The sequence below is a fragment of the Fringilla coelebs genome, assembly GCF_963513975.1.
Source record: "Fringilla coelebs genome assembly, chromosome: 2".
Classification (NCBI taxonomy): domain Eukaryota; kingdom Metazoa; phylum Chordata; class Aves; order Passeriformes; family Fringillidae; genus Fringilla; species Fringilla coelebs.
Window position 1 is genome coordinate 67,591,603 of NC_140029.1, and position 14,089 is coordinate 67,605,691.

General features: G+C 35.5%; 1 protein-coding gene across 2 annotated transcripts in view; it reads right to left on the reverse strand.

The window, feature by feature from the left end:
* NBEA (neurobeachin) overlaps nt 1-14,089 on the reverse strand; it is a gene marked incomplete at its 5' end in the record, with an annotated part of 454,102 nt that overhangs the window by 74,795 nt on the left and 365,218 nt on the right. For both annotated transcript variants that reach the window (XM_084201080.1, XM_084201079.1), the window contains one exon: nt 8,206-8,318. In XM_084201080.1, the coding sequence (XP_084057206.1) occupies nt 8,206-8,318 (113 nt within the window). The remainder of the gene's footprint in view (nt 1-8,205; nt 8,319-14,089) is intronic.

Below are 14,089 nucleotides of genomic sequence, written 5' to 3' on the forward strand. Positions count from 1 at the left end.
ATTAAGCACTCTGGATGCTTAATACTTTGCTGTGTCATAGAGATGTTTATAGTTTTCTCATATGTGTAAAATGATTGAGTAATCCCAAAGGATTGGTGTTATCTGGTGCAGACTGCACTGAAAGACCTACAAAACATTCTTGAAAGAGAAGTATGGGCCATTACCTAACACTTTCCAGGCTCGTTTCCCAAATACTGGCAAAAGGAAAAAATAAATATTTGCATTTTTGTAATACTTGGTTTTGTTAGACATCCTGCCAGTGTCAGGAAACACGCTGGCAGTATTATAGCCTTTAAGTTATCATTACATAAAAATGGTTGTTCAACAGCTCCTTGAAAGAGACATTCTTTTCCCATTAGACTGACAAACTGTGCAGATATATGTGCACTTTGCTAAATTATATCAGGCTTTGGGTTGCTTTGGGGACTGGATGGAACCTGCTGACACCACCCTCATTAAGGTACCGTGCATCCACTTCTCTGGCAGAAAAAATTCCAGTCCCAGCTGCACATTTCAAGAGCTAAAGCAGTAATTCACACTGTAGTCTGTTGAAATGAAATGTTCACCCCCTCTGAGAAGGGAACACAAAATAGCAGACAAATTGGTGAGATTGTATTTGGTAATGGAGAAACACCCTGAGAATATCTCTTCCCTCCACTACAAAGGTGCATCATACCCTATGCCGCAGTCAATTCCGAGGCTATGGAAGACAGAGACATCATCTGTCACCATATTATTGTACATATAGGTTTGAAGGCACAGTGGAGAATGAATATGATGATTAACACAAGATTGAAAATACAGAAAACTCCTGGCCTTTCCAAACACAGTTGATGCTGATTAGAAGTCTTCCATCAAATAAGCGATGTGTTTTCATTATTCACTGTAAATTGGCTATAGTAACAGGGCCTGATGCTCAAAATAATTATGAGGTATTTTATTTTATAGACTAGCAAAATTTTAATGGTGGTTTAATCAGTACCTTTAAATAACATTTTTAATATAAGATTGTTGTATTTAATAAAAAGGGTATTTCTGTCAACAATTTGACAATAATTTCTTAAGTCATAGAAAATACTAATGCAAAAATATTGTCATGTTTTCTAGATTGTTCAATGAGAGATGTTACTTCAATTTAAAAGATAAAAGGTATAACGATGTAAGATCATGCATTCCCATTTTCATATCAAAATGCCTGTACAAGTACCTAAAATAATCTACCTTCAGAACATATATGATTAATTGCACTAAATGATAAAACTGAAATTATGTATTCTGGATTACCATCATACAATATTCTTTTCAGAGTCAATACCTTTTTTTTTCCCCTTTCAATTACTTTAGGATTTATTTGAAGAAAAATCCTGAAATGCACAAAACATCATCTGAATAAAATGGAGTCTTTAAGTGAAATACCAATGAGAGTAATTTCTGTTCTTGCATGACACTGCAATTTTCATGGGAAAATCTCTGGGAAGAATTGTTTTGCGGGTCCTTTCCTGAGAGAGAGGGAGGGAGGGAGGAAGAGCTTGACTTCAGCTATAAAGTCTCACCTCAACTTCTCAGAACAGATCCTGGATTGGATGAACTAGTGATCTGTCTGACAGCCTGGGATTCAGGAGACATGGGTTAATTTCTGTCATTCCACAGGCCTTTATAGTGTCCATGAGGAGACTGCCTAGGTTTGTCTCTAGTTTGCCATAGGAAGGTGAGCTGGAAGTCCCCAAGCTGCTCTAGAGGGGAGGTGTACAAACATGGCCCTGCTTATGCAGAGACGGCAACTGGGATCCCAGAAGTGGCACAAGTGTCTCAGTGCAGCACTGCCTGGGGAGGAGAGCTGGAAGCTGCCCATGCTTACACAACTCTGCAGCTTCTACTCCAGCCTTACATAACTTATCTCAGGGCTGTGGTGAAGAAATGCAAGAAACATCTGATCTCCCTTCTCTGCGCAGCCAGGGAGACACTGATGTGAACCACCTCTCTGCACATTAATGTAAAGGACATCTCTCCAGATTCAGGAAACCATGCACATTGAAAATGCTAATGGGAAGTGCTCAAATCTAAATCTCTTTCTTGTTTTGTTTTTTTTTTGTTTGTTTGGTTGGTTCTTTGGCTTGTTTTGTTGTGTTTGTTTGGTTTTTTTTGTTTTAGTTTGGTTTGGTTTTTTTTTTTTCACTTGCTCTGGTGTTTTTGTTATCGTTGTGCATTTTAAAAACTTTTTGATTACCCCAAAGAGAACTTCTGTATACCAAAAGACCAGGCACTTTCTGAAAGCAAAAATAAATAAAATAGCAGGGAGTAAATTCTGCAAGGTCTGCCCCTGGCTTCTTTAGTGTTATTTTAACATCCATGTGGGAAAATGCTGTTAACCAGAGTAATGGTATGAGTTCATCCTTCAGTAAAGACAAAGATATTTCTGTAAACACCTTAAATCTCAGTTGCATAAACTAGAAGCTAACCCAATTTTACTCTGAAGAGACACAGGTCCTATTAGATGACAAGTTCTGCAGTAATGGTAGTCTCTCGCATTTCTTGTGAAATGTATAGGATACATGGAGTTTTGGCCACTTTTCATGGCTTCACTGTGCCATTCTCAGCCCAGAAGGTCAACTACCTCAGTTTTAATCTAATATCATGGCCATAAAATGCAGTTAAATTTTATTTATGGATCAATCCCTGTAACTTTACGTAATGGAAGAAAATTATATTATTTCCATTTGACTGAGATCCTGTTGGGCTGTGCACTGATTAAAATGACTTGCCCAAACAATACAAGGCAAAGCCCAATCTACATACTGTCTCAGTCCATATCTTAACCATAAGACAAATACAGAAACTGAATTTGAATAAAACAAATTGTTCTGAACATTATTTAAAAAGTTATTTTCATAATGTTTTATAAAATGCTTTTTCCAAACACACCATTTGTCTTTTTGTTGCAAAACTCTCTCTGTAAGGACTCATATTAAATAGAATTAACTTCCCACATAACGGTTTCATAAGGTATTCTTTACTCCAAACAAGCAGAACAGGTCACTGTATGACAATGCCTATTCAGCCACTTCACTTTTGATGAACTTAAACTTGCTGCTTCAGTTTATTTTGTTTCTTTCTTCCATTTAAAAATAAGGCAAATATTTACTGTCACATTAAAGACACACTACATCTTTCTTTTTACCTGGCTAATCTCTTTAGATATCTAACCTTTGAACAAGTCAATATACCTTTTATCCAGTGTTTACATCCACTGGATGTGTTATGCTAGTTCATGTAATATCTATTTGTTTGCCAAATAGAACTATACTCTCTCATGAGAGCATCCCTTTTATCTAGCCACTGAAATATTCTGCCTAACCTGACTCTAATTCATGCATCAGCTACCTTACCTGTTGGGGGGTTTTGTTTGGTTTTGTTTGGGGTTTTTGGTTTGGGTTTTTTGTTTGTTTGTTTTTCTTTTTTTTTTGGTTTTTTTTTTTAAATTTTTGGTTTTTTGTGATGTACTGCACAAAATTGTAGCCCAGTACAAAGGTACATTGAACCTGGCTTTATTTGGCTCCAGCTGAAAACTGACTGAGCTTCTCCTGACTGCTTGGTTTTTCATTAAAAAACACCCACTGAACAACAACCTATAAATAGGATGTCTTAGGATGATATTTTAAACTTAAAAATAAATTGCAACTGCATCCAAATTAGTAAACAGATTTTTCTTCAGCATCCTAATATGAAAACCAAATATCAACAATATCAAATATAAGAACATTCACAGATTCATAGTACCAGAGTTTCACTCAATAAATGAACTGTTTATTTAAGAAAAACACATGTTTAATTGTGGCTTAAATTGTGTGTAGTTTTTCTGCTGATGGAAGAGTTGTATATGATAAAGAGAGGAATTTAATTTTACAGAAAATTATTTCATTTTTCCAATGAAGGGCTCTAAATAAGCCCATAAACTCTATTCCACAGCATATACATTTTTGGAAGTATTAAGTGTGGTTGCCTTGAAATATTCACACTTGGATGTGTTCATTTGCATTATTACATTTAGAAGCCTTGGGGCTTTATCACTTCCTTTTCTTGAAATGGCACAGTAATAAGGAAAAGTGGTTATGCTTATCACCACCCATCAGTCAAACACCTTCTATATTAACAAAACATAATTTTTTCCACTCAATGAATGGGTGTGTGATGTTTCATACACATGTCAATATTAGTATTACTTTGCCTGGTGAAGAAATCATTTTATTTAACAGGATGTATGACTGGAAGTAAATGAGGAGAAATTCCCGTTTACACTTTAATGAGCAGGGACAATGCAGCATGTCAAAACCATGCATTCACTATAATTTAGGAGTAAAAGTCATACAATTTTATACAAACAAACCATACCACATTTTAAGTGACTTGAACCTCACAAAAAATCACTGTATAGTAAGAGCTGTGTAAATGTTTCCTGGACTAATGTTTAATATCCTAAGTATTCTTCTAAAGGAAATCTCAACAAAGAAGAAAATAAGCAGATCACCTGATGGTTTGATACAGAAAAGATAATCTATGTATCTATGACAGCCTCTTTCATTAGCTTTTGATCCTGTCAAACCATAAATATAACCTTTAACCTTGTATATGTAATGAATAAAACTTGAACCTACACTGTCTAATCAAATGAGAGGTCCAATATATCCCACTGCTATGGCACATTCCATGCCCACGAACCCTGGTTTTAAATCCAAAACTATATGTAAAAGGAAAAAAACCAAAAAGCATTCAGAACAGAATTTCCAAACACATAAAAGAAAAAGGACAGAGGAATTTTCAGACTAATATTTAAACATATTTGTTCTGAGAGAACAACTAACATCTGGATGTAAAAATACCACAATAAGGAGAGCCACATAAAACCAGAATGAAATGGAATGGAAGGAAAGGACAAGCTACATGTTCAAGATGGCTTTGCACAAATGTAAATATTTAAGTTTGGACTAAATGCAAAAGTGCATGTTTTACTCCATTACTGACATCCTAAGCAAGACAAACACCCCTAATTTCATCTCCAAAAATCATATTCATATGAATTGCATTTGATGTGTATGTTGACTTAGGAGTTGTGATATCACAAAGGTGGTGTATTATATTTTATGCAGAAAGACAAACATTAAAAACATTTATGCCTGGAAGACAAACATTAAAAAATTTGAAAAATTGTGTAGTTAATGATCAGAACTGACACTGGAGTATTGTATGAACTTTGAGCAAGAATACACAAAATATTTTTTAAAAGCTAGATTTAGCATCTACTTTTAACTACAAAAACTATTTTAAACCAAGAAAACTAAGCATAGTAGGTGACTTCTCTTTAAATTTCATTGCTTTTGTGGGCTTTTACCATATACGCAATAGTGTTAAAAATCAAAATAATTGCAATAGATTTTTTGAGGACTATTAATTGCTAAACAGCAAGGACAGAGGCTTTGTGAAACTACAAAGGGCAAAATTTACAGGGAGACAGAAGGTCAGGAACTGACAAAGGAGATTTTATCCTTTAACAGTTTAACTGGAGGCTCTGATCTGCCATCAAATCTGCAGGAACATGTCTCCATTGCAGGGCAAAACCAGACAGAAGAAAGTTGCTCCTCATAGAAAGGATACTGAGTGGGCCTGCCCCAGAGGTCTGGCTGAGGCTTGATAGCACAACTACCTTCAATATTATTAACAATAAATTACTAACTCCTGCTTTTACACACCGGGCTACTCAGGATTCACCTCCACGAGAAAAAAAAAGAAGGGACTCACAGATACAGGACAATACTGAAAATGAAAACAGAATTGAGAAGGTAATACCTCAGAGACATTTGAATTTTTAAGATTTTTACAGATAATGTAAAAATTGAAACAGGACACAAGTAACGCTGAACAGGCCCAAGTCAAGCATTCCATACAAAATGGCCACTGCATTTTAAAATAAACCATTAACCGATTTTTCCTTTTAAAAACATGGTGAAATGAAATCTATCAGATATTTTCATAATGAACCCTGCAAAAAACTGGCAATTACAACCCTTTTATCCTGAGGTATTCCACAATATTTTACAGGTTTCACATGTGTTTTTTCATACATCCGTGGGATAAATGGAGCCCAGATACTGCCAGAAAAGAAAGGTAATTTTCCTTGACTAGTTCTGCGTAGGCTTGTCAGTGGTCAAAACCCTAGCTGTTCCAGAGGAAACCACTGATAGCTTTTGGTAAGTTTTCAAATTGGCAAGAAAAGGTGCACATTGCATGGATTCTTGATGAAAAATAAATAGTCATGTACTTGATTTTACATTTCCTTTTGAGGAGAGCACTAATAACAGCATAGTGATACTTAATAAGCTATAGGTGCACTAATTCCATAATGAGTCTTTACCAACTCATGAGGAAAACACATCTATTCAGCTATCACACTACTTCCTCTAGCAATTACACATTTTAGAAGATTGCTATAAAAATTTGGATTGAACCAAACTAAATACCTCGAGAAGGACTCATGAGACACTGTCTAATCTTGTTGCACTTCACCACATCCAGTGCTATTAATACGTCCAGAAAGTGAGTTTGAGAGATTTTGAAAAGTGTAAGCACCTTAATGAAAGGTTTATCTTTCTGAACAACTCTAAACCAGCACTTTTATACATGCTAGGGAACAAGCCAGTGTAAAATGATCACAGGTCTTTTTTTAAGTCGTGTCTGTGGATCTTTTATTGTTCTTGGCACAGATTTCAATGGTGTTACAGAACTGAAAAACACATTTGTGAAACATACCTATAACACTGTGAAAGGTCAGAAGTTTTACATAACCTAACGGAAGTATCAAGCAATTTATTTCCTTTTGAGGCATACTGTGAATGTACTGTAAATTCAGGGTTTATTTGCTTATTTATTTTTTTATTTGTCTAAGAAAAAAAAGGGAGTGTAAGCTTAGGTGTCTCTATCCACTCTTATGAATTCAAGTCCTACTCAAATTATTTTGGACGTCTTACAAAAGCAGACTTCCAGGAATGGTTACAACACATCTGGAGGTACTGCAAGCACACTCTTTCCAGCAGAGATGAAACTGTCAAATATCCAGGGCAGGATGTCTCCATTGCTCCCCAGGATGTGTGCTTGCAGGGAAAGGAGGAAAAAAATCCTGACTTAAAGCATAATCCCCAGAAACACTCATGTCTGCCCAGCAGCAGAAGGGAATGCAGGGTCTGCAGCACTGCAGAACAGGCCTTGGGGGTCATTTTCTCCTCTCCAGCCTCACTCCTAAAGGCAATGAGTGACAGCTTCCTGTGGTTTTGAGCCTCACTCAATTTGTACAAGCAACTTCCCCCTCTTGGCTGAGGAGCTGTGGTAAGGATGCAAGAAAGCTGACACACCAGACAACAGAAACCTCACATTGGGGATGTTGCAGGACTGTGCACTATCTTGCCACCTTCACTGGCAAGAGAGTGCATACACTTCCTTAGTTGATAGCAACCAGGAATGATACTTCCCCCAGCACAGTTTCAAGACTCTTTTTTTATTGTTGTTATTTTAGCTGGCCAAAAGTAGAGCCTCTCCATATGTTTCTGCTATGCTTGGCCAGGACAGACCTTCTCTGCAGTCTGTTAACACAACCAGAGTACCAGAGCTTGGTATTGATCACAATGTGGTGCCATTAGAAAAAAAAAAAAACACTAGGAATTTTTTATTGTAAAGCATTAAGTACCCAAATCAGCTTGGACAGAAAAACCCCAACAAATAACAATAAGGGTCAGATACTCCAGGATCTAAAATACAAAATACCCCTTTACTAACTATTAAATCAAAAGAAGATGCTGATACTATATTACTATTCTAGTCACTGCAAAATAAAGTGAAATATTAGTCCAAGCTTTTTACTTCCAAAGGATCAGCTTGTATGAACTAAGAGGCATAATTAGTGAGATCAAGTGGTCTGATGCACTCCTGTTCCATAAGTCAGATGGTACAGAGGAGTTGCAGATTTGGAACCAGATAAGTCAGGGACATGGAAGCAGCATAATACAGAGATTCAGTATAAAATAGTTCTAAAATAGAAACATCTATTTCAGACTTTTATGACTTTAAGATAAAGACCTTACTTAACCAGACTACAAATATAAAACAAAATGTCTTTCTAAAAGGGCAGGCTTACTGTTCTGTAACAAGAACGAAGCATACCTTTGATAGATCTCTGAAGTTGCCTGGAAGGGTCAGATCTAACTCTTCAGACTCATAGTTTGTTAAAACCCATGGAAATACAGGGTATTGGTTCAGATCATTGTACGTTCGTCCTATGGAAAAAGAAAGTTTTAAGAATTAGGAAATAATGTCCACTTGTCCAGATAGAAAAAAATGTAGTGGTTACATTTATTGCATCACATGTTCCCAGTTCCCCCCACTTTGACAGAATCAGGTATAAATCTTCCAGACAAAAGCAGACATTTAGGTGCACTTATCTTGAACCAGAAGTCAACACACAAACTAAAGTAATATAAAAAGCACAGTATCTTTTAAGATCAACTAAAATTCACCCTATGACAATAAACACTTTCTTTTTTATTTCCATTAAGATATTTTTATAGTACAAATGTAGAAATTCAAAAGAACTAGACTATTATTTCCTAGCAACTTCATGAAGCATCATAGCTGGCAAAGATAAAATGAGACTCCAAACAGCAAGGGGGTAAATTTGAGGTTTGCAAATCTAGGTCTATCCTAGATAGTCCATGTTAATCCATCATTCCCTATGGTTCTTCACTGAAGAAATGGTGAGATTCCATGGCAACTGTGGAATCAAAGTGATGAAAGTCATGTTTGCATGTTTGCATGATTTTTTAATCACTATGAAAATAAAAAAACAGTTCTCTCATGTAAAAGACGGGGCTGACTACCCCAGGCCACTGTCTTCAATCATGAAAGAAACACTGCTGTCATCCCAGCAGCTCAAATGTGCAAAAAACCATGTATAGATACCATTTCAAAAGAACAATCTTCAATTGTAATGAACTAAAAATTATGAATTCATCACAAAGAAAAGCATGTTTAGGAAAGGCTGTTATTTTTTGTATTCTCTAGTATTTAGCAGAATCTAACACTTCAGTTATAAGACAAGTGAAATTTCTTAGTACAGAACTGTCCATCCTATTGCTATAGTGAGATCCACATAATATGCAACATAAGTCTTAAAAAACAAAATCAGGTCATAAATATATGTGTGTGTGTATTTATATAATATAATTAGCAGGCTGAAATAATCCAGGTTAACAATTCCCAGTCCTGCAGCAGATTTACAGCCCTGTCTCACTAACTGCTTCCTTCCAGATTCTGGACAGATTCCTGGGGTACAACACCCAGCACAGGAAAACACAGGCTTCCTTGTTCTGAGTAGCAGTTGCAATTCTCCACAAATCAGTTCTGCTTTAATGAAATGTGAAACTTTCACTGCTCTACAAACACCTTATTTTTTCCACAGAAGTTGATGAACAAAAAGCATGTTTTTATTTTGTACATAGTTTCACTGAATACAGGAGAAGTGCATATTCCTAATAATTATACATCCTCATTTTTACACTCTGAAAACAGATGTTCACAAGAATGGAAAAAAAAAAGAAAAAAAAAGGTGCAACTATAACTTTGTCAAGCAAACAATTCCAGTACTGTGCACTCCATACACAAATAAAGATGGATAGAAACAAAACCACTTCTTCTCTAATATCAACAGTGAATGAATGAATGAATGAATGAATGAATGAATGAATGAATGAATGCATGCAAAACAACTCTTGGACAGAACAAGAATGTGTCAAACAACTATATCAAGAAGTACAGTGAATTTATCCTTGTAAGGGAGGAAAAGGAAAGGTATGGTCTGCTAGAATATTTATTCTTTTAGACCTTTGGGAGGGGGCTCTATATCTTTTGAAGGAATGCAAATCTGCTTCATTTTCTACATCCTTCAAACCGGATCATTATTTTCCTATTTGGCAAGGGTTTAATTGCATTGGATTTGTAAGTTTCTTGAGATTACCAAATTTAGGGTGCTTTAAAATAAGGCCTCTATAAAACTATTGCTAAATACCATAAATGCTTTTCTCACCATCAGAATCTTTAATTAAGTTAGCAGAAGAGCATGCAAAAGCTTTCACAATAGAAAGACCTTTGTGTTTATGCAGAGAGCAGACTGAAATAACTTTGAGATCCAGAAAGAGAATGACTGAGAGGACTGCAGTCTATTACAAAGCATAAGCAAAAAACAAAGATTCTGCAGAATCAAAATTTGTATGGAAAAGAGCTCACAGTAATTAAAATCTTCAACAGTAACCATTTTATAGAAGTATTTAAAAAGCAAGAACTCCTTTTGCAAAATGTGGAAAGGAAATGTAGGGTCATACTAAATTATTTTTTATTTTGAAATTTAGATTTTTTCATATTGTGGTTTTATTTAATTTTGACACTTATTTCATTCACTTCATATCAATTCAATGTCAACATTCAGTCAACAAGATTTTGTCTGCTCCCATTCCATACAAGAAAATCATAGGGCAAGGAAAAAGCAATCCTGAGCCTTGCTGGCTTTTTTGCTGAGGGGTTACTTATAGTATAGACACATGAAGAAATTATTGTGTGACATTAGCTCCATGTCAGAACACTGCAGTAACTCCTCTTTTTTACCTCACAGTGAGAAATTATTTGAAGCAGCTTCTCTCTCAGCTTAGGTAGGATAAACTGCAAATAATGAAGCCTTCAAGATTATGTATTTGTAAATGTAAGACTTCTGAAAAAATATTCTCTTCTCTCCTACTTCAATTTTGATAAATCATGTTTTATTTATGAAGATAATAACTACTAAGAATAGCTCATAATTTGTTTAATTAAAAAAGTTAGTGATTTATTTTTTTCAATTCAACAGTTTCCTCCTTAATATCAACAAAAAAAAACTGACTCAAGAAGATGAACTAATTTAAATTGTGAAAGAAGACCAAACCTACAAGGTAAGACCACACATCACTACTTATCTGAGCAGAGGACAGTGATCTAGGCCTATAATGGGATTACAAATCCCTAATTCTAAACATGCATAAATATTAGTGGCTTCACTTTATTAGAAATGCTGTCTTGATGTGTTCTGGCTTCACAATTGATTATTTTCAGAGTGAAGTCAGCAGATGAACATACTTAGCCATCTCATCAATTGTCTGGTCCTACCAACAAGAATTATTTGGTCCTTTCTTGAGCTAAATAAATATAGAACATAAACCTGTATGACTATTGGTAGTCCCTATACCTTTTCAGAGCCTTCAGATTTCCCCTCAAGTAGGCTTACAGAGATTAATATTAAAGGCTGAATATTAAATATTGCAAGCCCTGTGACACTAATCTACTTGAACAATAAAAATGAGGCATAGTAAATGAGATCTCAGAAATACTGGATATGTTTCTTCATTAAAAAAAAAACTTTTTAATTAAACCATCCAATTTAATGTTTTTATATGGCACTTTAGTTTCCAAGGTAAAGCGAGCTAGAGACAGCTGACAAAGAAATTATAACTGCAATTCCTTGGTGAAAATGTTAATGACAGCAAAATATTGTTTAATTAGATGATTGCAGCATCTGGATTAACACTCTTTAAGAGCGATGTTCCTGTGCTTGTCTGCTTCTTCACACTTTACAGACATTTTGTCATCTCTAGGTCATTAGGAAAGAATTTTTAATGATTTTTCTAGAAGTAAGTAGTTCGAGTTACATCTAATTAGATGACAATAATAAGCCCAACACATGCAGTAGCTAAATATATACATAATTAACCAGTGAGGGCTTGTACATCACAGAGTAAAAAAGTGGAAAATGCTAAACAGGCAAAAAAAAAAAGGTGAGGGGAAAGAAGTTCATCTGAATTTATTACCTAATTGAGGATGTCATTTTTTTTCCATAAACCTTTAAAAATAATCCCTTTCCACTAGAAGAAATTGCTCACAAAAATTATGGATGCAATTATTCTTCATTTCTTTTAAAAGCAGTGGCATGTAGGATTTAAAAGAATTAAAATTCCAATAAATACAAATGCAAGCACACATTTAATGTACTGCAATTTGAAATCAAACCGCAGAAATTAGTTAAATACTGAAAAGTGGATTTTAAAATCTAGACTTCTAGCTAAAACAGTGAGCTCTGCAATGATATTAAAAAACAACTTCTTGTTCCCAATCCTCTTGATATCTTTTGCTGTAGGAGGATTACTTTTAAGCACTATTCTAAATAATCTTTTAATTGAGAATAGTAAAAATTACTTGTTTCCTATATCACCCAGAGGGTTCAGCTGACATATATGCTAGTCCCATGCAGAGAGCACAATTAGTATGATCACAGCAAAAACAAAAGGATCCCTGAGAATGAAGCAGGTAGAGGGAGGAGGGGGGAGGTGACCAGGAAGGCTTATGTCTACAGAGCCAGGACAAAAACCAGGGCCATGGAGAGTATAACACTGAGACTGATTGATAAGTAGCAGAGTGCAGTGTTTACCTTTGGGAGGAAAGCCCAGAGCTGTAAACATGATGAAATATGCTCCAGCCAGAAAAGAGGGCATGAAAGAGGTGAAGAGCTTGGAAACAGAAGAGGGAGGTGAGAAAATAGCTGACTAGAGGGCCAGAGAAACAGGTTGAAACAAGGCTTTAGAATTTTGAAGATGGTGAGAGATTTTGAAGTGAAATTGAAACGAGACATCAGGCCAACACAAGTGACAGCAACCACACATAGGATTGGATAGGAAATGATCTAGAAAGAGAGATCTTTGAGAGCTGAAGTAGAAAGCTATTAAGCATATAAGATCTGTGAGCACAGATCACAGCAGAAACAATCTAAACATGAAGCACGGCAATGTTTCTAGGGGGTAAAAGGATGATGTAAGAATTAAAGAAAATGTCATAGAATTATATCTTTTTTTCAAGAGGATACTTCAAATATTAAGGACTACAGAACAGCCAGGGGCCATGCTTCTCAGGACAGACATACCAGCAAACCAGGGAGAGATTTAAGAAGAGATTAATGTATTTATTTCAGTGGTTCTGTTGTGCAGAGACCAACCAGTCTGTGTAATTAACAGTGTTAAACAGGCAAAGGACTTCTTGTGGGAAAGGACCTGGCAACATGATGTCACAGTGGGAGAAATAAGCTGGTGTCAGAACCCTCACTTCTGAAAATCACTCTTCCAAGGCTACTGCTTCTTGTGTAACTTCAGAGGAGAATGACAAAGAAACATGAGTGCTTTCTTACTCTTTTGTAGAGGGCTAGAGACTAATTAAGCACCATTGGAAGAAAAAAAAAGGAAGCTACAAAGAATGGGCAAAAGATGTGCTAAACCATTTGGTTAGTGGAACTCTCTTTGGATGAGAAGAAAAAACAGTGAAGTGACCTTACTTATCACCTACTTACCAGAAGATAATCCACAATTCTTAAGTGTCAAACCTCCATGTTTCTGACTAAGCTACAGCTCAGATGAATAAGCCAGTAGGAGCTTAATGGCAACATGAATAAAGAAAAAAGAGGATGGATATATTTCTCAATAGCTGAAAACAATAATACTATGAGAGAATAAGATGCTGCTTAAATAAACAGTTATATACTAAAACTAGGTCATTGCTGCTACACTAACAATTACTGGCAGAGAAGTTGTAACTTATAAGGAGATATTTCTTATGGAATGTCATTACAAAAGAGTATAATAAGGACTATAATTGGAAATTGGATTTCCAAGAAGTAAGAAAAGAAAATACATCTTTACTTAGGAAAGGAGGTCACAAGTATATTCAGTACTCTATTTTTGTCTACAAAATAGAAAATCCTGTATTTTCTTCTGACTGCTGAGGGTCCTGTCTACAGTACATATAAGATTTTGTGTCTGTTTAATACAGGTGCACTTGGGCAGTTATCAAAACCAGGGCAACAAGTAGTAGAGGTTCTTCGCTTCCAGTACTGTATTTCTGGTAGAGTTATTAATTTTTTAGTGCTTCATCAGAAAACACCTATTTGTTGTAAGGGAAATATTTTTGAGGAACACCTTTCAAA